Here is a 25556-nt window from a genome sequence, read left to right on the forward strand (position 1 = left end):
CAATATAGAAGACAAAACAGCTTCCGTCGGTTTTACCACTTATCACTGAAAAAAAAATCACTTATACTACATTAAACCTACCTAGATTTTCACCTGGTTTCCCATAAATGCCTTTTACCATGCATCTTAATTTATTTCATACATAACAAATGCTGCAGACTATCTTTTAACAATCTGATCACAGTAGTCAAAGATAGTATTGCAAGAAGGTAAAAATGTTTAGTCAATTCTGTATATGGTGGTTGCTTGTTTGTTTACTCTGAATCTAGACTTAAACCATTCACATATCCACACAGCACAAAGAAAATGTCAGATTATGCAGAATGTCAGTACAGATGAAAGGTTGAAAGAGAAAGAAAGAAAGAAACATGAACAAACAGGTGCTGTAATTGCTCAAATTCTGTGACATTTTTTTCCAACTTTTGTTAATGAATTGTTTTTCAAAAAGTAATGAGTGAGCTAACCAAACTATTAATACATGTTAAGTTCTGACATTTAACTAAGGACACATCCTTGCTCAAATTGTGATAATTTAACTAGGACAGACAATATAAAATGCCCCTCCCCCTTAATAAATGCCCGCAGACTTAATTTGTGAAGTAAGTAAAATAAAGAGGTTTACGCTGAAACATTTTTAAAATAGTAAAATGATAGCACTGTCACAGTTTCAGATAATTTGTGTATCAAGTGTAGACAAGTTTTAAAATGAAAACCATCAGCCTCAAAAACAACAAATAAATGGTTAACAAAATTGTCACATGTCATAAATTATGTCATATAGGTGTAAAAAATAAGATCGCAATTTTTGTAAGAGTTTGCAAAAATAACTGAACACCTAAACATGCCAGAATGTTGCACATATAAAGCACCCAGTTCAAATAAAAAGCGTTCACATTTACTAAGAGTGTTAATTATCAAGCTGACAAAAGTGAAGAAGTAACTATCTACCCTAGAATCTAACTAGAAAATGCAGTGTTTTTCCCCACATTACATGGACCAAAAGCAGGTCCAGTTATGACATTTGAACACTTTGCTAAATGCAGAACCACATCTTGCAATGGTAGTGACAGTGCAAGGAACTACAAAGTAAAATAAAAATTACCTTGACTTTTCCACCTCCAGGTACATGACGGTTATTTTCTAAGGAGCCAACTTTGGAACCTGCATTCCACTCTAACTTCTCACAGTGAATCTGTTATTTTTATTTATCAACAGAAGAAAAAAAATACTTTCCTATTAAAAATAGCTAAAGTATGATTCTTGTTTTCTTTTTTAAAATTTAATTTAAAACAATCAAATACCTTTCATCCTGCCTCCCAGACTTATGACCCTGATAAACTTATGTTTGAAACGTTAACATATCACATTGATTATTGACTAGAACATGTATAAAAAAAACCTCTGCAACGGCAAAGAAATTGTGAAATCTTTGAAAATATTATTTACTTCCTAAAATATTACATCAAAATAATAGCTTGCAATTTATCATAGGCTATATCTTCAAACCCCCTTACAATATCCAAGTAAAATTTTTGCTTATTGGCATGTTCCACTCAAAAAACAATATACAGTATGTTAAAACATAGACCTTCAATTTACTGTGTCTCGATATTTTTCATTTTTTACAAATAGCATTATGGGTAGAGAATGGATAATACATGGTAAGAGGATGCTAAGAAAAAGGCTGCGAAATAAACCAGGGAAGATATAAAAAGCAGGACACATGCATTCTTATGTCACCAGCTCAATGCACAGGTTATTAACTCCCCCCCCCCCCCCCCCAAAAAAAAAAAAAAAAATGTTTGAGCATTGAAAAAAAACTTATATTTGAGGTGTTATTCTATTCTGAGCAGGTCAATGACCAAATGCTTTACCTGCTCAATGGTATGCATGACATCACCACTAGACAGAATCTTCCATTCAATATTTTATTTCTGTTTCCCGTCCACATTCTAGTGGGAGTCCCAATAAATCCTTACCTTTTTATCACCACCGCCTGCTTTGTGCTTAGCATTTTCTAGTGAGCCCACTTTGGATTCTGCCTTCCATTCTATTTTCCTGTCTTCAATCTGGTTCAACAAAAGAACCAACCAAAACCCTTGTTACTTTTGAAACTCAATTAAAAGGATAGCTCAGCCAATAAAGATCTTTGTTAGAAGCTAGATGGAAATCTATTAGTATTTCATGAACCATATACTAGTAGCTATATACAGGAAAGCATAGTCAATTTAACCTTTTGTTATTATGAAAATAGAAATTTAAGAAATGGAAAATTAATTGTCTTTCAGATGCGATCAATATATTTTACTCAAGATCAGAGATGAGACTAAAAAAAGTATTGTCCCTTCATTTCCACCCCCAGGTGAAATTCCAAAAGTACCCACAACTACCTTTTTGGTCCCGCCTCCAGGCTTATGTTTTGCGTTGTCCAGCGATCCTACTTTGCTTTCTACTTTCCATTCAAGTTTTTTGCTTTCAATCTGAAAATCAACATACAAAGCAAGCTAAATAAAATGGCACAAAATGCAATGCACATGCAATGCTGGGTTCACACAACATCATTTATCTTTCTTCTTACAGTTTAAAATATCAACAAGGTATTAACCTAATAGCAAAAGCACAAAGTAATTTTTTGGGGAAATTGTGGACAGTTCAACAAATCTTTTTATCATTACTTATAACAGGTATAAAGAATTTTTTCAGCAACTCATAGAAATCATTATGAAAGCGTGAGCCCAGCATGCAAATAGGGGGAGCACAAAACAAGACAAGCCTGGGCTTCAAATAGCACATGTCAGTTTTCAAACATTACTGCAAAATTAAAGCAATCATACCATTCACATTAATGCAATCAAACAGGTAATTCAAATACAGAACTGAACCACATCTTTGATTGGAACTGACGACATCTCATTTCAATAAAGGCAATCAAACAAATCAGTATCCTTCTTAAATTCTTGGCAGAAGGATGAAATACATGTAATCTTCTTGAGAACATTGTGATGAGAAAATTCATGGTGTAGGTGTCTAGAATAATATCCCAAGCTTCAATCCACATTTTTTAATTTCCTGCACAGCAGAGTCAGAGGAGTAGATCCAATCCTTATCATCATACAGAGAGCAAAGTATCCTTAACAATAACAGCTCAATGGGGAAGATAAACTTGCTTGCCACTAGGTGTCACTTCTGTCTGCCCATTGCTATCACTATAGTTTTTTTTATTACCTAGATCTCACTCACTGAGAATTATCCTAACACGTAGGGGTATATGAACTTCAACTTAGTCAGCCTTCCATTGATTATATGTTTAGTTTGTTGGCAAAATAACTATCCTCATATCAAACATTATACTTTTGGGCACCTGATTATTACTTTTAATAAATTTCTGATACACCTTTCTTTCCTTTTTATCTTTTACTTTTCAATGATTTATCATTTTCAGACACTCATGGAAATTTACTTTTTTGACAGAAAATTCACTCTTCAAAACTTTTAAAGCAACAATTTAAAGTATCACAAACAAAATTGTAAGTGGAAAGCTACTAATGCATACTAGTCAATTATAAAATAAAAATTGTAACCCATACTTAGCTTCAGGCAAGTGAAGAAAACGACTTCACAAAAATTTGTTTTTTTTAGCACAAACTACAAGAAAGGTACTTAAGTAGAGTGTTGATCTTTAAGTAATAACAAAAATTACTGAGATCCCCAAAGAACATTTAGTAATTTCACTTCCTTTCTTTTTGGCAGTTTCCTACCTTTTTATCCCCTCCTGCTGCTTTATGTTTTATGTTGTCTTTCGATCCACACTTGCTCTGAACATTGCTGACATCTATCTTCTGACTGGTCACCTTGACCTAAATAAACAACAACATAACCATGTAACATGTGGTTGGTCAATTTATCTATAGAACACCACCACCACCACTATGCAATGCAATATTTTTAGCATAATAATTATAATAATTTTTTGCAACTTTGAAGCAAAATCTTTAAATCAATGTCCCATTTCTGCCATGAGTTCCTGCGGCCAGACACACTCCGTTGTTTATCAGGCCACCTCTTCAAGACACCAATCTATTCACTCAGGTGGTCTGCTGCTGGGCTGGTGCTCATCTGACCACAACAATCTTTACTTGTGTCAACTGTTACCTGTCCTCCTCCAGGGGTGTGCTTGGCATTGTCCATGGAACCAATCTTTGACTTGACATTCTTCAGTGCGGGACTGACACCACTTCCTGGCCTTGCACTTGTCGGTCTTGCACTTGCTAAAATTTTAACATGACTGTCATTCACATACTAAGATATTTACATTGCCTTTAAGACAAAGAAAAAGTAATAATGCTGATATACCTGCTTATCATACTAAAAATAAACATTAAACTTTTACAATATCTACATAATGTACATGTGATAATGTCAAGAGGGGAGGATTAGACCAAACAAGCCCTCAAGGTTTAGGCTAACCTTGGTCTCTTGACACACAGAGAAGTCTGTAAGAAAGATCTAAAAAAATCTAATGTACAATTTTTCCAACCATTACACAAGGCTCCTACCAGTTCTGGGAGAGATCTCAGCCCCTTCCTTTCTGGGCGAGGGTGTCTTTCTCGGTGACGTAGAGCTAGGAGTTCGTGGTGAAGTATTCAGACGTGCCGACGTGGGTCTTGCTGGTTTGGTGGCAGGGGTAGTAGCTGTCTTGGCCGTTTCTGGCCGTGATGTCTTAGTTGCAGCCGGGGTTGTCTTGGGTGCAGCTGGTCTTGGAGATTTTGTAGCCGTTTTGGGACGTTCAGGGGTGGCGCCACCTGGTGTTGAGGTTTTCTTTGCCTCCAGTCGACTGGCAGTAGCTGAAGGTGCACCTCTTGCTGGGGTTGTCTGTCAAAACAGGTACAACTTTTACCACAATATCAGAAATTTAAAAAAAATCATAGCGAATTTGATGCAATTTATTCCTTATTCTGGACTATTTCCATTACTCAGAACATATATTTATTTTTACAGGTTAGAATTGAAACTGTTTTTTTAATTGGTCTGTATCATCTATCTTAAATCTATCAAAAACCTCAACAAAATCATGACAGAGTTTGAAAATGACTATATGACCATATCACCTCTCTAGGGGCTTACCTTCTTAGCTCCAGACTTGTCATCTTCTACCCCACTGTCTGAAGACGTCCCATCTGTAATGTTTTGTTTCAATAGTTAAAAAACTGATAACGCCCACTGCTAGACAATATCCAAAAAAGGTCCCCTGTGAATCATGAATGGCATTCAAATAAAGATGTAAACCAACTAATTTAATAATCTTAATACCCAAAGCACTCAAGTATTTCCTTCCTCACTCAGATTCAAAACAAACATGACTGAATGTTTTCAATACTTTTTTGCTAGACCACAAATTATCAAACATAGAAATCCTACAGCCACCAGAAATTCTACCTAATTAAAATGTTTGAACTTTAGTTGAACTGAAAACATTCAGTCTACATTTGAGATGGCAAAACCCAACATAACTTTCACTTCTGTTGGAACCTACCATGGTCTGGACTCATTGTTAGCCAGTGTATGAACTGATAGAGAACAAAACCAAAGAACTGACCACAGGCTTTGACCTTTAAATGGCACCAGCTCTCCACAAGACTTTATCAGAAGACCTGTGTGGGTAAATCTAGTGCATTTCTCTTCCTTAAGATATCTTTGTGAAATAACGAGAAAAAGGATATTATCTGAAGAAGACTGAACTGAAATTATGAGCTTTGGTGCCCATTGCATTCATTTGTAAACTCAGCTATATTAGCCGATCTATCTAGCTTTCAAAGATAACAAATATATCCTCTCCACCCCTAAAAAAAGCCTATCTTGTCTTTAGCCTGTGGCCATTTCTAATCATACCAGCATGCTTTCATTTAAGGTTAAATGATACCAATTATGTTTTTTTTTTCACAAACTCTTTCTTAGGCTTTTTTCATCAACATTCAATTCATAATTGGCAAGGGGGGGGGGGCTTCTAAAATAATAAAAATACAGACATGCCCTTGAAGTTAGCACCAATCAATAGCAGTCCTAAACCATACCAGTTCCAGTTTAAATGGCATGCACATTACTAATGTGGTACACGTTGCAGAGAATTGACATTTCTAAGCATTACAAGAAACAAACAATCAAATAAATAAATCATCATAAAACCTAAAAACAGTGCTATTTAAGTGGAACAATGTACCAAATGACAGTATGAAATGACATATCACTTTTCTAATCTACAATTCACTGTACAACATGCAGTAGCTGAGTATTTTGTTAAAAACAAACAACCATGTGACGGACACATAACATTTACATGGACACAACATTATGACAATAAACAAGCAACATAAACATGCATGGAACATAATATAACTTCCGTATGGCGAAAGCTGCCACTCTCAGAGGAGCTAGGCAAAGGAACTGTGAGAAATTAACAATTGTTGCCTAAGGATAAATAAAAACATGCATTAATAAACAAGATATTGTGGGTTTTACACCAGTGTAAATAGAATCTGAAAAGTGCAATTTTTCTGTTTCCAATCTTGCTATTGGTGTGTTGAAAGTAATTTTTTCATGACGATTTGAACTTGTGTGTTTGTTTTAGACTCATTAAGTCCAACATGACTAAATATTCATTTTATTTGCCAGTAAATTTCTTTTCGAACATGTAATTTACTTTACTTGTTGTTCATAAAATCTAATAAATCACATGAAATTTTACAAAGATTCATTCAAAATAATTACTTGCTTTACAAAACCCCAAGTCTTGGAAAGCAAAATTAACTTGAGCAAAAAACAAAGCATTGCAGAAAGATTATACTTTATGCATGAATTTCAGTGCTGCAACAAAATGAAGCAGTCAGCAAAAGCCAGAAGTATTTCAGCCACTTAGCAATTGGCAGTCAGAAATATTGCAAAAGCCAGACTATTGTTAACATGAATGGTGACAAGCACTGCTACCCGTAATATGAACTCTCAAGCTGTAAGCACCCTGAATAGTAGGGTGAGTAGGAAACAGTTTTACAATAATAGATGCCTTCACTGATACCTCTAGAACACTTGGTACATTGTAACATGTTAAGCTAATGGCCGGAATAAATCTAGATGTATCAGCTATCCATTTTCAAAAGACATGGTGCAGAACTGTAGAGTTTTTACACAATGAACAGAAAACGCCACCATTCATGGGCAAAATGCATCATTCACTAATACATTACAACACTGGGACAATGCAGGATCAACACTGATGCAACAGCAGGATAATGCAGGATCAAGACTTGTATAAAATTGAGAGACAATATGACAGATGCAAAAATCAAAGCACATTTGGCACCTTTTTTCTTTCTCAGTGGCACCTTGGCACCAGGTGCAGCAGGCCTATCTCTCCCTGGGGCACGGGGGGTGGGGGCTTTCCTGGGGGCGGCAGATTTGGTGGGTGGGGCAGATGCAGGGGGTGGCTTAGAAGTTTTAGATGTAGGGGGAACTTTCTGTATTGGCTTAGTTGTGGTGGGTGGGACCTTCTGTATTGGCTTGGTACTGCTCTTTGTTGGCTTTGGTTTTTGTTTTGGTGCTTCATCTGTAGTGACAGTTTTGGGCACCGGGGGCTTAATGACCTGGTCATTGCTAAAGCTCTCCTCCATAGTGGAGGGGGCCTCGCTCCCCCACTGGACAGCCGTACTGTACTGGTCATCCATGTCAGGTTTGGCCTCATCGGAGGCTGGACTTTGGTCCAACTGACCAGTAGACTTTTTACTATCACAGACAACAGCTTCAGCCTCTGGATCCTTCACCTCTGTGGGCTCAGGTTCTGGGGGCACCATTTCCTCAGGGGTAGACTCTTGGGGACCTGTTTCTGGTACTTCAGATTCTGGGAGTTCAGATTCTGAAGGGTAAGATTCAGGGGCCTCCGGCTCAAGAGGAGAAGCCATTTCTTTTTCTTCTAATTGAGCAGACTTTTCTCTATGTTCGCCAGAAATATGACTCAAGCTCTCATTACCAGGCATTTGATCAGACTGAACCAGCTTCTCAAGCTGCACAAATTCCTGGGATTCGCTCTCGGGAAGATTTGGACTCTGGGGGGTGGGAGATACCACATCCTCATCTGGAGTCACAACATCTTCCTCTTCATGAAGATCATGATCACCTTCGTGTTCACGGTCATCATGAAATTGTTCTGGGGCAAGGGGTTCTTGGGTGGGAGAATATTCATCCTCTCCCCTCTCTGGAACCACTGGGGGCTGGGGAGTTGGAGAAGGGGGACCCTCAGGAATTAGGTCAACTTCTTGACTTTCATGGGATTCAACATCAACATCGGCAGGGGCACCTGTAGATTCCTGTTCAGGGCTGACTGGTTGGGTGGGTAAATCATGTTCAGGGCCATACTGTTCACCATTATCAAAGCCAACCTGCTCCTCTGCCCTACCAGCACATGGCTGTCTACTTAACTCCTCCTCCTCCTCCTCACCATAAACTCCCTCAGCTTCCAAATCTAAATTAGAGGCTTGTTTTTCAGATTCCTCATTTTCATACTTCATCTCAGTGTCAAAGTCGGGCTCACGATGAGCATGCTTTTCAAATTCTGTCAGATCGGGTTGAGCAGGACAGTATGCCTCTTGGGCAACATCAGGTTGGGTTGGAGAGTACACTTCCTGTCGAGAGCCTACAACTTCCTGTGAGCTGCTCTCATTGAGATCTAACTGCTCTTCATACTGATCCACATCAGAGGCCTTATCATCAGGGGCAGGGGATGCTTGAGGAATGGACAAATCACCCAATAAATCAGGTTTGGGAGCATGTTCCTCGGTGGGCGTCAAAGATTCCTCAGCCTCTGGAGTTAGAGGGGGGCTATTTCTGTTGTACAGGCCCTCCTCTCCCTCCGTCTCTGGCCTGCTGTCTTCCACAGCTGGGTCATAGGGGTTAAGGAATGGATTGTTGTTTTCTCTGACCAGACTGGCACCAGAGCATGGTGGCTGATCAGGGGAGGGGGACACATTCTCATTAGCCCAGTGCTCTGTGACAAAGGGAGATGAGGTGTCTGCGTGACGCTCCTCCTCTGAGGGAAGAGCGTCCCCAACAAAGCTCCCAGTCATAAGATCAGTGCCAGATTCCATGGGGCTTTCTGCACCGTCTGGTTGGGACGCAGAGTCTTCCTGGCCAGAAGGGGTGTCACTAGGAAGGAAGTCATTCTCATACTGTTCAGGGGCTCCGTCAGGTGACCCCTGGGAATCCCCCGGGGTTGGGCTACCCTCTTCCTGGTCAATTCTGTCATTCAAGAAAGGGTTATTATTTTGGAGATGCTCAGGAGAACTTACTGCAGGGGGAGATATGGGGATCCCAGGCTCTGCTTGAAGGGGGACCAGGGGTTCTTGGCCAAAACCAAATTGATTCAAGGGATTCATCACAATGGCATGGTCCTCACTCGGCCTAGATGCTGTGCCTGGGTCAAAGGTCAAAAGGTCATCAATGTTGTGACCTTGGGTTGTGGGTCTATCAACAAAAGAGTCATATTGGGGGGATTTTGAGACATGGAGGTCAGATGGGGCGCCCCCTACGGGAGAGACCTGCTCATCATTTCCATGGACACCATTCACTCCATTAAAACCCGTGTTTTCTGGAAAGAATACAAATTGACAGCAGATTAGTAAACTTGAAAGATTTCGAAAGTTTTCGGACATAGTATCTGCACATATTTGTGAAAATTTCATTTGGTTATGGTAGAAAAATGTACAGTAAAAAGTATAACTCGTTTCAATCTCTCCAAAAGGTCCATTTATAAGCAATTATTATCTGGGCACCTATATGCCATACTGTTCTGTCAAAACAAGCTTTAGCCTCATATCACACAGCAACGTATGTGCACGGGATCATTTGGCGAAACCCTTTCAGAGCATTTTGAAATATCACCATCTTCAGGGACTATAAATCATGTTTTCCAAATTCTCTTTGTTTCGAGAAGATTCAGCAGCATAACGTTCAAAGAACTATTATCATTTTAAGTGAATGGAATTCTTCTCCATGGTAGTGATGTAACATAGGGAAAGTCCATTAATTCAACAGTCTTCAATTCAGTCTCTAGCTGTAAGGGCAATCGATATATCATAAATGATCTGAATAAAAATACCAAATGGCCCATACCATCAGTATACTGCATATACCATTCACAGAAAACCACTGCCTATGTAAATACTCCATGATAAATAATTCCTCATGACATATTTTTCTTTCTTTCCTAAAATAACACATGAATTTTTTTGGGGTCTTAAATATCAAAGCATTTGGCAAGCAATCAATGCCCCAGCCATGCCACCTGTAATGATTTAGACAAACAGTTCGATAAAATGTATCAGACGGATGTGGAAGAGTAAATTCTCACCCTCAATTACGTCAGCAGACAACATAATGAATTCAGAAATGTCTTAAATGTCCGTAATTCTATCTTTCCCACAAACAGGTCCCACTGTGGCAAGACATTTATAAGAAAAACCCTGATGTAATAGTCTTCACATCTGGTGATGTATTCTGGATTTCAAATTGTTAATGTTTACAGTCAGAATACAAGTGTCTCCAGAATGTAAGTCCACCAGTTTTAAAGGTCTATTTTGGATTCTGTTTATCTTAAATTAGTCTGATGTTCTCTTATGTAAGCCGCCATGAGAAAAATCGAAACCTGAAACACTTCTGCCAGAATGTTGTTGGTGTATTGGAATGTCCAATAATTACAATGAATTTGCCCACTTTTCCAGGAAAAATCAATTAAGTTGTCTGATGTTTGCTGGGATAGAACAAATTCTTGAATGGGTCCGAAAAGTATTGCATAACGGTCTAGTCTCTCCTATCACTCAAGAATTATCAACAAGCCTTTTTACTACTCAATATCTTCATCTATAATGATAAAATTAAAAGTATATCATTTGGGAATATTTTGTGCTAGCAAGTCAAGTTGAAGCACAGGTCACACTTTCAGTTGAAATTGAAATTTTTTTTATCCGAAATGTTTCCAGGACATGAGATATCTTTATTTCATGCAAATACTGATGTTTACTGACCAATCTGTTCTGAAAGATATATATCTATTATATATACAACTGTATTTATCCATCTGAAACCAAAAGATGCATATTAAGAAAAGCAGATATATTTCATGTTCTTTAAAAAATAAAAAAGGTCCAATTATCACCTTTATTGAGCCTCATTTTTTTCACCAGCAACAGGACATTTTATTCTAAAATATGTATTGACCATGTGGTTTGTAGCTGTGTAAGTTATATATAACCAGAGATAAACTTATGATCTTAACATTGCTGTCATCATTGCCAATATGAATCAACATACGTTTCAAAGAAAATTAAAATAAGGACACTGCTTCTTCACCATACCTTGAAGATTATTCTGCTGAACTGCTTCTGCTGGCGCATCATCTACTGCAGTGTCCGCCATTTTGAATCCGGCTTCTCTGCAAATGAAGTGACAACGGCTTTCTCACTGTAATCTGCTTTGCTCTGAAGGATAATTACTTCTGTGAAAAAATCTGTTTCTAGTCTTTTCAGGGCCTCATAACAACCACCCTGGGTAGTTTTCTGAAATAAAGAAGTATGTTTATAAGCATAAAAATACACTTCCATGTCACATCTACAAATCCAGCTATAAAAGATATTTGTATTAAATGGAGAAAATCTGACTATATATTTTTTACCACACTCCATGGTGAAGTGAAGGTAAATTCAAGGCTTCAATTTTGTGTGGAAAGTTAAAAGTTTAAACTTCAGCATCAATAAATTACACAGATAAACTACCATCAGAAGAAACAATGCTAATATGAATGGCAGGCAACCAGAAAAAAAATCTGTACTAGTATGGCAATTTCTCTTTTAAACGTGAGGAAATTGTGAGTTTTACAGAAACTGTATTTTTTACTTCATATAAATTTCTTAAAATTAAAACATTCTTGAGAAGTAGCAACAAAATTAAAAACAGGCTTCTCTACAGTTCTATTCTATGCAGTAAGAGTACCATAAATGCTATGCCGAAATACACTTTTCATGATTATAAAATCATGTAATTTTTGCACATTAACAGACCTCACTGTTACAGGTGACAGTGAACAGTCAAATCCTACTTACCTGTCCAATGTCAGTGGGTCTATATTTTTGCAGCCCAACTGGAGAGTTCCTCTGGTATCTAGTATACAGTATAGAGTAGAGGAAGTGGAATGTCAGGTATGGCAGCTCTACCTTTGCCTGGGCACCTCTGGCTGTGTGTGTCTCTTCAATTCAGAGCTCCTCTGATAGACCTGGAATGGAACATAAGGCATTAATGTCACAGTTATTATGAACCATATTTGACAAATGACAACAAAGAAAAAAGTTTCTAAAGAGAGTAAACATTTATTTATTTTTTTTTTCTTCTAAGGCACAACAATTTGGCCCTTCATCAAAGGGTCTTGATCGCATGCTTGACATTAAGTGAGTACTGGACGTTGGGATATCTTTCATTGCATGGGGCAGGGTGGGATTGAGGGGGGGGGTTGAGGGGGGTGTTTCGGGGAGGGGATGGCGCAGGCACTGGTCATGGATCAGGTATGGGACACAGACATTTAGTCTTTTTAGAAAAAATCATCACCAAATAAAAGACAATGAAAAGCCAACTAAGTCAACAATTATTGAACAGATTTTCAACTCTGGCTTGATGATGTAGATACAAAACGGCAAACAAGCTATCAGCTGTATAAAATGTGACTTAATTCACTACCAGCATGCTATCATATGTACTAGTACATCATGCACACTTCCATACTAGACTTTTGGTGGCATAGTTCCAATTTTCCCAAAATGCTAAAAATATCAAATCAAAACAATTCAAAAATTTAAAATTGAAAAAAAAAAAAATAAATAAATAAAAATATCTATCACTGTCTGTTCCAAATTTTTTTCATTTTTGCCTCATTTTTTGGCTATTTGGCTACAACAAATATCTGCTTGTCAGAATGAAAGCAAACCTCTACTTGTGATCTACTTTCTTAATATAAAATGTTTCAGATATCTCACTATATTCACTGAATAAAACCTCACCTTTCAGTATTGCTAGCCCTCTAACTCCCATGTCTGCTTCCAGTGCATAATCAATGTATTCAACAGTCATATATACAAAGCTTTAACATTTGGTTTAATATCACAGATATCACAGCTAGTAACTAATACTGAGTTCCAGAGAAAAAACGAGAGTGTTTTTTATAACAAAATGGCCACCAGCTTTGTCCTCAGTCCCTTATTTTCCTCTCTCTCCTTTCTTACTCTGTATTGAGCCAATATATTATCAAGGAGGACAGGAGTATTGATCTGCAAGACAGAATCGATGGCGGCATAGTGAAGGCACATAAGTTATGATAATGTTACTGAAGGCATGATTTCAGCTGATATGTCATCTTTCTTTAATCCCTTCAAGGGATTTACCAAGACTTGGAAGAAAGCCTGCTAACAAATAAATGACTAAAACCACACTTTTTTACAGCGTTTCTGGGAAAGCTTGACAACCTGATATGACTGAATCTTTCTGTCTCTGATCATGAGGTCAATAAAAGCAATATTACAAAATAATAATAATAATAATAATGCCAAAATTCAAATGAAGCACTTTTCATAAAAATATGTCATTGATTAAAAGGGAGCAACTCTGATTATTTTCTGAAATATGTTGAGGTAAACAACAAGACTTCCTTTTTATCCAAGACTTCAATCTTTCGTTTTTATCCAATACTTTTATCTATCCCTTTTATCCAAGACTTCTATCTCTCCAACTTATCTCTTGAGAGATTTGGAATACATCACTCCTAGAAGACTTAAACCCTTCTGCTGTTCATCGAAAGTCCAATTATGTCTGCAGGCTACAAAAAGGAATTCCTAATCAATGGAAAATCAATCCTGCAATTGCTTTGTTTTTCATATTGTTCGCTTTCTTCATGTTCCATTATGGGCTGCCACTGGATCGAATTCTAATTTTTAGGTCAGATACATATATACTGGAGCTCCACTGAGCCCTTCTTGCCCTGCCCCCCCCCCCCCCCCCCCCCCCAGGGCAGCGCAAGCCAGTTACTTATAGTAACTTATAGTAACTGGCTCACGCTGCCAGTAATTACGCCTTAGGTCACCAAAAATGAATACAATTTTGCCTTCATACAGACAGATAGAAATGTCAAAAGCCTTTGTGCAATGATACATACATATTTATATATGTGAAGAATAGTTCAGACAACCCCTAACTCACAGACAAAAATATCTTGGAGAAACTATATGTGCACTGTAATTTTGAGGACATGAATTATAAAACAATTTAAAACACACACAAACAGGAACTTTAAGGATACAATTTCATAGATTGCCTAGTAAGGTCAAACCAACTCCCGCATGCATAATTGTATTGATATAAAATCAATCTGGATGCAGAAAATGTTCAATATTATTACCTTCATATTAGCTGTACTTTTGACAAAATATATCAGACACAATTATTGGGGGTAATTGACCTAGATCATTGACCCTAGTCATTTACTCCCTGATGATGGTGACTGACAGTCACAGAAAAATTGGAGGTAATACCCACATATTTTTTAAGCTCTTGATAAAAAGAAAAACAATAATTTAAATTGATACATACAGAGCTAATGAAACTGTTCTCTCACAATTATTATACTTATTTTTTAAAAAGCACCCTAATAAACAATGAAACAGCCCCTGACTTAATTTGATTTTCAATTCCCGACTACCCACATACCAGACAATGAAGTTGAGAAGCATGCAAAATGGCGTGCTTCATGCTTCATTTGTAGTCCATAAGTGATCTCTCGCAACTCCCTCTGGTAGAAAAATCAATAAGAATATTATTAATTCCACAGAACTGTCTGATACTCGCAATTCACCCGGGGCGTGTTATGCAATATTCACATTACCGTTACCTGACAAAAATATTGTGTTACTACCAGGTATCGTGTAGTACACTGACAAGTTCGACTTGCGTTCTTGTTCTTGTTTCAATGCTACCCCCTACCCCCCCTCTCTTTCTCTCTCTTTTGCTATCATCTCAATGTTATCTGCTTACTTTCATGAATAAGCAAAAGTTACTTTTCTCTGTTGGGGCTCATTCTCAATAATAATAAAAACAATGATTTCAAATAATATCTCTTGTGTATCATTAATAAATCTAAATTAATTTTGAATAAATTCCAATAAAACCTTCTCAGGAGAGGTCATATTTATAAGGCAATGATCAATAGGATTCGAACACTGTCAACAACAAAATGAGAGCTCATGGAGCAAATGCTTACCTGTCCATAAATGTTTTGTGACTTATAGTGACTTTAAAGATTCACTTTCACATCAGTTCAGAATAAGGCGAATTTCATAATTATAAACCTTTTATTGAATTTGAAATATTTTCTATTCAGAATTATATCAACAGTACTAGACAAACTTTTCTCAGTTTTTGGAATTCTCTTAGGTCAATCACCCTAGCTCAGCTATCTTAGATCTTAGATAGTTGAGCTAGAGTGAGTGACCCTAGTAAATTCAAAGAACTCAGAAAACCTTCTATCTGCTCAACTAACGCACTTTTTTATCACAATCATCCACATCAAGGTCCGTCTCCTTGTTCATCTTGGCCACACATGTGGATATTCAACATCAAAGTGGTGGTTTACAAAGCAATTTGTGGGATATGAGACAGCAAATGGAAAATTAGTTCAAATCCTTTGACACAAAGCTTCTACTAAAGGCTATTTGTAAAAGAAATTTGAAGATCTAGAAAAAAGAGAAAATTATGGAAATCCCATGAGCTAGTTCCAAGAATATGTTTTTTCTGCCATAGCATTACGTCATCAACATCATATCACTGAAGATGCAAGGATGTGGGTAATGGCAAAAAAAAGCTCTTGGAGAGGCTGTCACCATTTTTCAAAATCACCAATTTCAATACCCTATAATATCCCAAAGCTGTTTAGCACCCAAATAAAACAGGACTTGGTTATCAGTACCATCACAGACAATCTCTCTGTTCTGCCGAGGCCCTGAACAAGCATACCAAAGACCACTTCATGTTAACCCATACATTAGTAGCACATCTTACGTAATCTGTACAGCTAGTTTTTATCACCATCATAAGTATAGTAATACTCTTACCATGTGCAAGTCTGAGTAAAAAACACAAATATACCTGTCTGGGGCCCAAAAGAAGTGTTCCAAAAACCAACAATGTGTGGGAACAGTAGAACGAATCAATACAAGTATTGATTTTTATCTGTCTGGTTGCTTCTCTGTGGTATGGCTGAATAGCATGCATAACGGATTAAGTCTCGGAGAGAAAACGCCACATGCATGATTTTCTACTTATTTTTACTTAAGTTCTGGCAATATCAAGCCCACATGCCATGCCCTGGTGTGTGCACACGAGAGTTATCGGTCAGTTAATGAGCAAGGAACTCACTGGAGACCTACATAGGGAATACTTCTACATTTCTGCTAGGAAAAAATACTAGTACTTTAAGTTTATATACAAATTATAAAATGATTTATTGTCAAAACCTTATCTAATGCTTTGAATTTTAGCCAGCGCTGTGAAAATGTATCCTGAAAAATCCCTGATAAATTGCCAGGAAACCTACGTTTCTGTGAGCATCATGTAACTGCGACTGCCCTAATTTTGCAATTTCCATGCAGGCAGTGTCATAAATCACTTGTCAATGAAACTGCTGATTAAAAAAATTCTCTGAATTGAAGTAACAGTTACCTTGATATATGATTTGCAGTTGGGTTAAATTTTTCAGATGATTTTTCACGCTATTACCAATTTGAAATGGAATTTGTCAAAACACGGTAGTTATCTATTATGTAGAATCCCCAAAACAGCATTGTGTCAAAATGTATTGCTGTAAACACAATTGATCTATATATATTAAATCAACCATCATACAATTATTTTTTCTGCTTTGTCTCTGTTTTTTTTCATCATTAACTTTGTCAACCTATAATGAAGAAGCAAAGTAAATGCAGCATGCACGTTGTGCCATGTGAATACTCTGTAACAGAACAGATCTGGGCAGTATTCATGTTATCTTCCTGTCTACTCAGATATCTGGACTGAAGCTTGGGTGTACATACCAGGAGCCTTTATTCAGAGTTTTAAAAAATAGCTAATCATAAGTGTAGGCTAAAACAAAGAATTTATTTTACTTTAACTTACAGTAATTAACTTTGAAAAAGAGTAATTTGTAAAAAAAACTTTAAAAAGCTAATGCCACACAAACATTTTTGTTCACAATAAAAAGACACAATCTCAGCCAAATAACAACTAGTAGGTCTGTTTTAGCCAAAACTCATTCCTGCAAACTGATGATATTCTGGAAAACCTTAATCACCTAGACATCTCTTTTAACTAGGCAAATATGTCAGAAAAAAAAATATCCACAAACTTTTAACAGTGCAAGCCTATAAGCTGGTACTGTACACATCTTGCCAAGATACGTAAGTCTTTAGATTTTTGTACCAAGCAAGGTTTTGAACCGATGTTCCAATGCACTCCAGTGCCACCACATCTCCCGAGAACATCTATTATTCACATCCAAACATGCACAATTTTAATGATGGCCAAATAACATGACATTTCTCAATTACATAAGAACCCTCTGGGTCCATAAGCATTTTCCTGCAAGGCAATGGCAATCCCTTCAATTCATTGATGTAAAGAATGCTACAAGTATATATAAAGACACAGAAATAGCAGGTACCAGTACAACCACACGCACAAAGAATGGTTCTGGAAAGAATTGGGAATTTGCTGACTCTTGCCATAAAGCATACCGAGTGTCTTGAAATGGTCTACTCAGAAAGTCAAAAACCATTCTGATAAAGTACAAGATATGTGACTTCTTATTTGTCATTAATCATCATCATAATATTGGGTATAATATATTGAACTGCTAAAATCTTGACAGAATGATCAATGTAGAGAAGGAAAAATATAATCACATCTTTTAATGATCAATAATTTGCAGACAGACTCATGTGGCCATTGAAAGTGAACCAGTTGCCAAGTTATTTTTTTCCATATCATTTTTGTCTGGGATGTTTGCATCTTAGATATCTTGTTTTTATCAGACAAAAAAGCTTAATCAGTTCAGCTCTGGATGGATACTTTTCTGAGGAAACTTATTCTTGATAATAACATAATGACAAAGTTGTAAGTGATAATGACATAGTTATTAGTGAAAATCCTGGTGAAATTAGTCAAATCATTTGCTCTAAACATGATAGACATCCCTGTTACCATGGCACAGTAACTAAACAATACAGCATTTTCTCTCTGACATTTTGCACTGTCAAGGAGATGATGCAGGTCTCTTTTCAAATTGCATGTTCTGGAAATTCATATAAAATGCATTCTGTTACAGTCCCAACTGAAAATCCCAGTGCACATAGTTGGAATCATTATGTCTAATATATTTTCCAATTCAACATCCCTTGTCTTTTTGATATTTCCCCCCTGCCTTTCTTCTGCCTCTTGGAAAAAATAAAAACAATTTATGCCCTATCTTGTTTCAGAAACTGTCTCATCGATCTGACTTAAGTACCTGAAAGAAGCATCCTTGGTGAAGTGGAGTTAGGCGAACCTTGAAAATGTCTTACTTAGCTGCAGGTGATCTTGTAAAATCACTCCAAGTTTCAAATGACTTAACTCACAGATACTTTGTCCAGACATGTTGTCTAGGGGTGAGTTCACACCCAACATTGAGGGTGCATTATCAACAACTCTATCATACTAGATACTGTGTACTAGTACTAATTCCACTTAACACACCTCCTCCTGGAGAATACAGAAAAGCAGGTAATGATATGACAACATATATCTCTTGTACTGATAGAATTCAAGAACAGCCCATGTGGACTGTTGTCCAAAAGAAAAATTACTAACAAATACATATCATTTTTCTCAGCCAACATGAAATATGTTATTCCACTGGCAAGAAGAAGTCAATGCGGCATCATTTATCTTAATTTTCCATTAGCCAGATATAATCTAAATTACTGTCATCTTGTAACTTGTAACATTAGGGCGCATTCCCATAGATTTTAGATCGATCTATCCCTGTGGGGAGTCTCACTAGATTACTGTCAGATAATCCGGCTTAAATGTCTGTCCCGCCTACTACAAGCTGTAAGGGGGTAATTAACTTCCGTGCGCGGTCGGCTGACTGCAATTTAGTGTGAACCCCTAGGGAGTTATGTCGATCTAGTAAGATGGATCTAAATCTCTGGAAATGCCCTCTTACTCTTTAACAGTCACTGAAAATTGGATTTTCCACGTAACCAATAAAAAATTGGCAACCACTGTCAAGCATTTTCACTTTCTACATTCAAAAAATGCCAGCAAAAAGATACTGATCAAAATTTCATAAGATAACATGAGTCAAGGTAACTTTTTTTTTCGTCTCTTTCTCCTGGCATTTACGTCTGTCTCAACATATTACCTAACACCGTGGCAGCCATCCTGTCCAGACATAAGGAAATCAATACTCCACGTGCCCCATCTGTCACAAAAGGAAACTTGAAAAAAAAAAAATTCTGACTCACAGGAGATGAGATACAGTAACTGATGATGTTTTCTTCTTGGGGTTATTGATGCACATTTATGAAAACAACCGTCACTTTCTCACGTAGTTACTTCATAGATGCTATCACCCAAAATGGCAACAAATTAAAAACCCATTGGAAACATCGTGATGTATGGAGAATTCATTTCCTTGACATTTTTCTAACATGAAGTCGTATATCAAACAATCCAGCGTGACATACTGTTTCAAAGGAATGGAGATCAAGTAATCGGTCACGTAATCGTTTGCCGTACCATTTTCAATCACCCTGAATCACCCTGTAGCAAAGAGACTAGCAAAAGAAATGGTCTTTGGCATAACCTGGCCACGGTTGACCTGACCACGGTGGAAACTCTCATTTGTCCTCCCTTTAGTAAATATTTCTAGCATAACCTTAAAAGAAGAGAGCCTGAATTTAATGCAATGAATAAGTTTTTTTTTTAACGTATTTCATTGTATTTAACAAAAGCAGTCCTGCAGCCAGTAATTTCCAAGGGGAGTTTGTTTTCCAACTTGATAAAACCTTGTACATATAATTCTGATTCAGAGGGGACCTTATTTGGCCAGAAGGGTTGTTCTTTCCCCCCCCCCCCCCCCCCCCCTCCATCTAATGGCTGGGCAAGTCCATATCTCTGACAAATAGAAATCCTTGTTTTGTCTGTTTGGCAATTTTAATGGTTTCTTAGCAGATTTATTTACATTTTTTCAGACACGTCTGAACTACTTGTCAATGAGTTGAATCAAAATCAAAACTCCTCTTACATACCACATAATAAGCTCAAGTAATATAGCATCAAAGGAAGAAAGCAAATTCTATCAAGAAAACTACCCAGCTGCAATTGTTTATGTTGAAATCATCCACAGATAAACTCTGACACTTTCTGTATTGAAAACTGGCACGTACAACACATGATATGTGATTTTAGCTATGAAAACAACAGGTTTACAGGAAGAAAAGTGTCAAACACAATCCTCACAGCTTACCCTGCATTGGGAAAAGGCACATTACTATGTTGATTGCAATTAATTAAAGTATAATGCCACAATAAGTATTTCCTGAAAGCTTGCAGTCTCAGTCGATAAAGTCTATGGGACGTCTAATGCATCCTTATCTATATTTGAGCCTAAAATAAAAACTGACTCACCCTTATAGCAACATACACCCACTAGAATGCACACTTTGTATCCCCAATGTCTGTGAAAATATGGATGGAAAAAATCAATGACAAATACATTAGCTCTTCAACAATTCGTGAGTCAGAGATCCGTAGGCGTGAAATCAATGGCAACTTTTGTCTGTTCTGTAAATCTGGCCTATGAAATGTCACTAGGTATCATACGTGTCACTTTCATGAGTTACAGCAAGAGTAAAATTGGTTATGTGTCTCAAATTTTATGTGAGAAAAAACTAATGAAATTTAAGATTGCTCCCGTTTTCAACAAAAGACTAAATATGTTGCAATGAAAATGAAATCTTGATATGTTGAACATTATAGAGCAAGGTTTATTTCTCTATCTACCCTTACCCATGACAACTATTTTACAATCCACATCCATATTAAAACATAAACACACATACACACTCACACACACACGCATGCACGCACACACACACACACACAGCATCTTCTGCCCTATGTATTTCCCCATGGTTAAATCTCGACTACTCAAGATCACCCTTGAGATTCATTCTTCCCAGTTTTTAACAGTACCTGCTGTATGGGAGGGTCAACCTCTTCAGTTCACCACTAAGAGCAGTATTGACAAGTCACAAATGACCTTGGCTGAACCTGTAGAAATAAATAAAATATATCTATTAGTATATATTTAAATAATATAAAACTCTTGCAATCACTTTTCATCAGAATGATTAAAAAGTTGCATAATCTCGAATAACTTAAAGGCAGGTATATTTTATCCGGAGTTATGGGAAATATGACAGTAAACTCCGAATGCTCTCTCTATATCCTTCTCTGTAACTTCCAATCCCTACTAGTAACCACCATTGTCACCTGATGTGCCAAACAATACGGTAACCTTAAAATAGAAGCCATTTGTACAATTTTCTTGGAATTCAACTTATGGCAAATCCCAAGGGTTACATTCTGTGCGTCAACTGATTTGTCAAAGCTATGTGACTCCTTATTCCAACCTTTGGCAAAATGTGTCGAAAATTTTACCATCAGTCAGTCTTGCAAATTAAGTTATCACCTCGTTTTCTTTGACATTGTCCTTTACAGGAGCAGGTCTATGAACAGTTAGGTATAGGTATATGTTTAGTCTACACAGGTATGCATACGGCACACTTCATTACGTAATGGTCCTTCATACTTCAATACCCCCTAATTATAACCAAGGCTTAACCTTACAAACTGTTACAATAGCGGGGTGCCCCAGATATAAGTACCTGTCAACAATCAGCACACCTGTGCTGCAGTCTCAGCTTAAAGCGTGGCCTATAATATCCCATTCATTTCTAGCTCACTGTAGCAGACATTTAACTTAAAAGATTAAGGGCAAATTTAATTTTGCCCAGTCAGTGACCAAAGCTTTAAAGAATAAATAGAGAATTATATTTTTTACCAGTCAAAAAATTCACTGCATAAATTAATCACTGAACACCAAAAAGCGTGTTGATGTTGCAGAATTTTTGTGCTCCCTGTGCTTCTCAAGGTTAAGTCCTACAGTACAGGTAAAGTCAGTATAACATTAACTTACCGACAGACACTTGAAGGTTCAAATAATCTTGCCACTGTATATAGTCTTGTTTGGCCAGAAAGCCTGCAAGATATAATGAATTCAATTAAATTTATTTTCCCACATATCACGAATACTAGTGAACACATTTAATGAAAAAATTGTGTCATTTAGGAATCTTATCTTAATCATGTCATTTTATTCTACAAAATGACAAACAAAATCCGATATTCATTTTCACATACAAGGCAAATTTACTGCATAATAATTCATCCCCAGTAAAAAATATAAGCCCGCACCTTAATTACTGCAGGTTACGCTGACCCATAAGCTCTCATTTAGCTGACCTAGACTTCAGACTTTCACGTATCATGTCAAGTAAAAAAGAGAGCCGATTTCCATCATTCTGGAGAGAGCTTACAATGTGCGTCATATATATTTAATTTCCTGTTTTATGCAAATAGATGATATTATTTAGGGCTTATACAGCAGAGTTCAATCTAAAGGGGAAGTTAGAACTGCCTACCAGTAAATATGTTGGTTCTATACTATATCATGGGGACTACTAAATGTAGGGTTTTCTGGTGAGAAATGTACCCTAGTAATTGATCAGTTACTGAGATGGACTGAGATTTATATCTATGGACACAATATGTAGGAAAACATTGCTGCAGGACAACAGTGAACTTTACCGGTAGAAGTTTCCGTGAATATGTCTAGACCTTCAATATCCTATAAATATACAGTACACGTATATAAGAGATACTGGTAGACAAAATGGCAATTACATATTTTTTCTCTACACCTTGAGGTTCATTCTTATAGCTATTAAAAGTTATATTTACTCAATGCACCTCAAGAGCCCAATACATGAATAGTGTTTTCCGCAATTGCTCCATAGGGCAAGAATGTTTACAATCAACTTGCAATAAAATTTGCATTAGATATATTAGCAGCTGATCTGTTTGACAAATCAAGGTAAATTCCAACCTGCTGGGCTGTATTGATGTTAATGAAATATGTCTGGTTAAAATGTCAATCTTGGGCTTCCCAGATCATACCTATGGCAAAATGGCGACCACCACATTTATGACCCAAAATCACCTTCAGGTTTACCAGTAGCACTAAAACAGGTCACTTTTGTTATGCTTTCGATGCTGGAGCAAGGCACTGCAATTTAGTAAATCTATGGAGCGTTTTAAGATGATGCTTTTATTGGCTCATTTCCATTGTTACTATCTGTCTGCATACATAGGGCGTATTCCCAGACATTTAGATCGATCTATCCCCGTGGGGAGTCTCACTAGATTACTGTCAGATAATCCGGCTTAAATGTCCGTCCCTCCTACTACAAGCTGTAAGGGGGTAATTAACTTTTGTGCCCGCTCGGCTGACAGCTATTTAGCGTGAACCCCCAGGGAGTTAGGTCGATCTAAAGTAGATCGAACTAATCTCTGGGAATGGGGTCATAGATTGCTCCAACTCTGCATGGACTCTCGCTGAATGCAATCAGATTAACATGCCTCTTCCACGTACTTGTATAGTCACCAGCTTTTCTGTTCTCTACTCAACACCAGGGAAGTTAATCTGATAACCTGATTACATTCAGCGAGATCCCTGCAGAGTTGGATCATTCTGTGTAGACTGATAGTTTCATTGGGCCACCTTCTGGTTTAAAGCTGAGCTGATGTGAATGCATACAGGGACAGGAGAGCTTGGTATTAGCAGCTAGACAAGTAGGAAAAACGTGTTTGCTCTCCACATCACAACCTGTGGCTGAATGTACACACATTCCATCTTCTTAACACTGGGGTATTCAGTGCTGTGTTGATGTTAGACACAGGTACATTACAAAGACAAACATCTCAATCTGAAAGCACCAGAAGGCACCTTGGTTATTGCTGTAGATCTGTGGACAGAGTCATGTTTACTGTGTTTCTACTGAACTGCCTTCTGCTCACCCCATTCTTAGCTACTTGAGCAAAATTATTCATGGCGAGCAAGCACAATTTTCCTCAAGTAGCTGAGAACTATTCATTCAAATGCAACAGAAAAAATATGATGAAAAGCAGAAAACACAAAAAGAGACAGATTTTATGCATCTGTTTATACTGGGTTGTTTGTTTCCGACTCACATTGAACTAAATTCTGAGTTAAAACAGTGATAAACTGGCCCAAAATAGTCAAAGACAAGCATTTTTCTCTGACTGTATACTAGTAATCATCATTAGCTTCTAAAGAAAACGTAAACCAACCACGAAAGAGTGCACACTAGTAAATGTTTTCGCCTTACATGCCTGTGGTAAAACTGAGCAGGTTATATCATAACACAGAGAAAGAGCCTCCATGCTCATCATGCCATGATAAGATACTTGCCTCCAGAAAAATGTTTTGAAGCTGGAAATAATTAGTAGGAGCAAGCAAGCAACACAGCAGTTACTTCTCTCAATAAGCTCCTAATCCTGGACACTTAATGCTAAAACTTCCATCTTTCTACTGTATTAGATCAGAATGTCTGTTACCTTTTACGTAAGATTTCAGATATACATGTCAATGGCGAGCAATTTTTTTGCCAAACGCTTTCAGATTCATAATTAACTCTGGCAAATGGAATAAAAAATATTATGATTTATTATTTCATCATTTATCATTTATTCATTTACAGCAGATTCTATCTGTATTACTCACAGTCATATACCTCAGGATGTGAAAAGCCTTTTCAGCTCCTTTACCCTAGTCCTTACTGATTCAAAACAGACCTTCTTTTGAATGAGTTCATTACCACTATCAAACATCCATCACCATGATCCAACTACTTAAAACACGCGTCTATCACACTTTTCACATCTAAACGCTGATAAAAAGCAATGAAAATATTTGTCTACGCTTTGGGAGATTTGCAAAGGCTAACCTGGGTTTATTTGAGATTGCTACCTTCTTGATAAATATGTTTGAGTCCGTGTTTGAAGTTTTTGATAAAAAATCAATTTGGAACCATAAGACTTGAACTTGGCTCGAAGCCATCAGAATCTGTGAAGGTTCGCTGAACTTGTTCACAAAGAAAAAAGCCAGATTTTATGGTCTGAGAAAAGGGAAACTCAACATTATTTTCCATCTCCATACATCTTTTCTTAGAAGTTCTCTAGAAGATTTCATGTTTTCCCATTTCTATTCCCATCAATAATAGAAGTACTGGTACGTACAA

The 25556-nt window shown here is 37.1% G+C and overlaps 1 protein-coding gene across 14 annotated transcripts in view; it reads right to left on the minus strand.

Moving 5' to 3' along the window:
* The window catches only part of LOC106167690 (uncharacterized), a 46766-nt gene that overhangs the window by 16152 nt on the left and 5058 nt on the right, over positions 1-25556 (minus strand). For 2 of the 14 annotated variants that reach the window (XM_087016630.1, XM_087016620.1), the window contains exons 2-13: positions 22373-22435; positions 21367-21444; positions 12141-12310; positions 11397-11597; positions 7355-9631; positions 5125-5177; positions 4557-4872; positions 4153-4268; positions 3759-3857; positions 2391-2480; positions 1980-2069; positions 1103-1192 (exon numbers count right to left, since the gene is read on the minus strand). In XM_087016630.1, coding sequence (XP_086872756.1) covers positions 1103-1192; positions 1980-2069; positions 2391-2480; positions 3759-3857; positions 4153-4268; positions 4557-4872; positions 5125-5177; positions 7355-9631; positions 11397-11457 — 3192 coding nt within the window. In that variant the 5' untranslated portion in view covers positions 11458-11597; positions 12141-12310; positions 21367-21444; positions 22373-22435. Of the gene's footprint in view, positions 1-1102; positions 1193-1979; positions 2070-2390; positions 2481-3758; positions 3858-4152; positions 4269-4556; positions 4873-5124; positions 5178-7354; positions 9632-11396; positions 11598-12140; positions 12311-13088; positions 13374-20799; positions 20850-21366; positions 21445-21666; positions 21884-22372; positions 22436-25556 lie in introns of those variants that run through there. The other 12 variants (XM_087016628.1, XM_087016631.1, XM_087016629.1 and 9 more) reach the window with 10 other exon arrangements.

Source organism: Lingula anatina, chromosome 7 (genome assembly GCF_051362555.1).
Source record: "Lingula anatina isolate TDL-2025a chromosome 7, LinAna3.0, whole genome shotgun sequence".
NCBI classification, from domain to species: Eukaryota; Metazoa; Brachiopoda; class Lingulata; order Lingulida; family Lingulidae; genus Lingula; species Lingula anatina.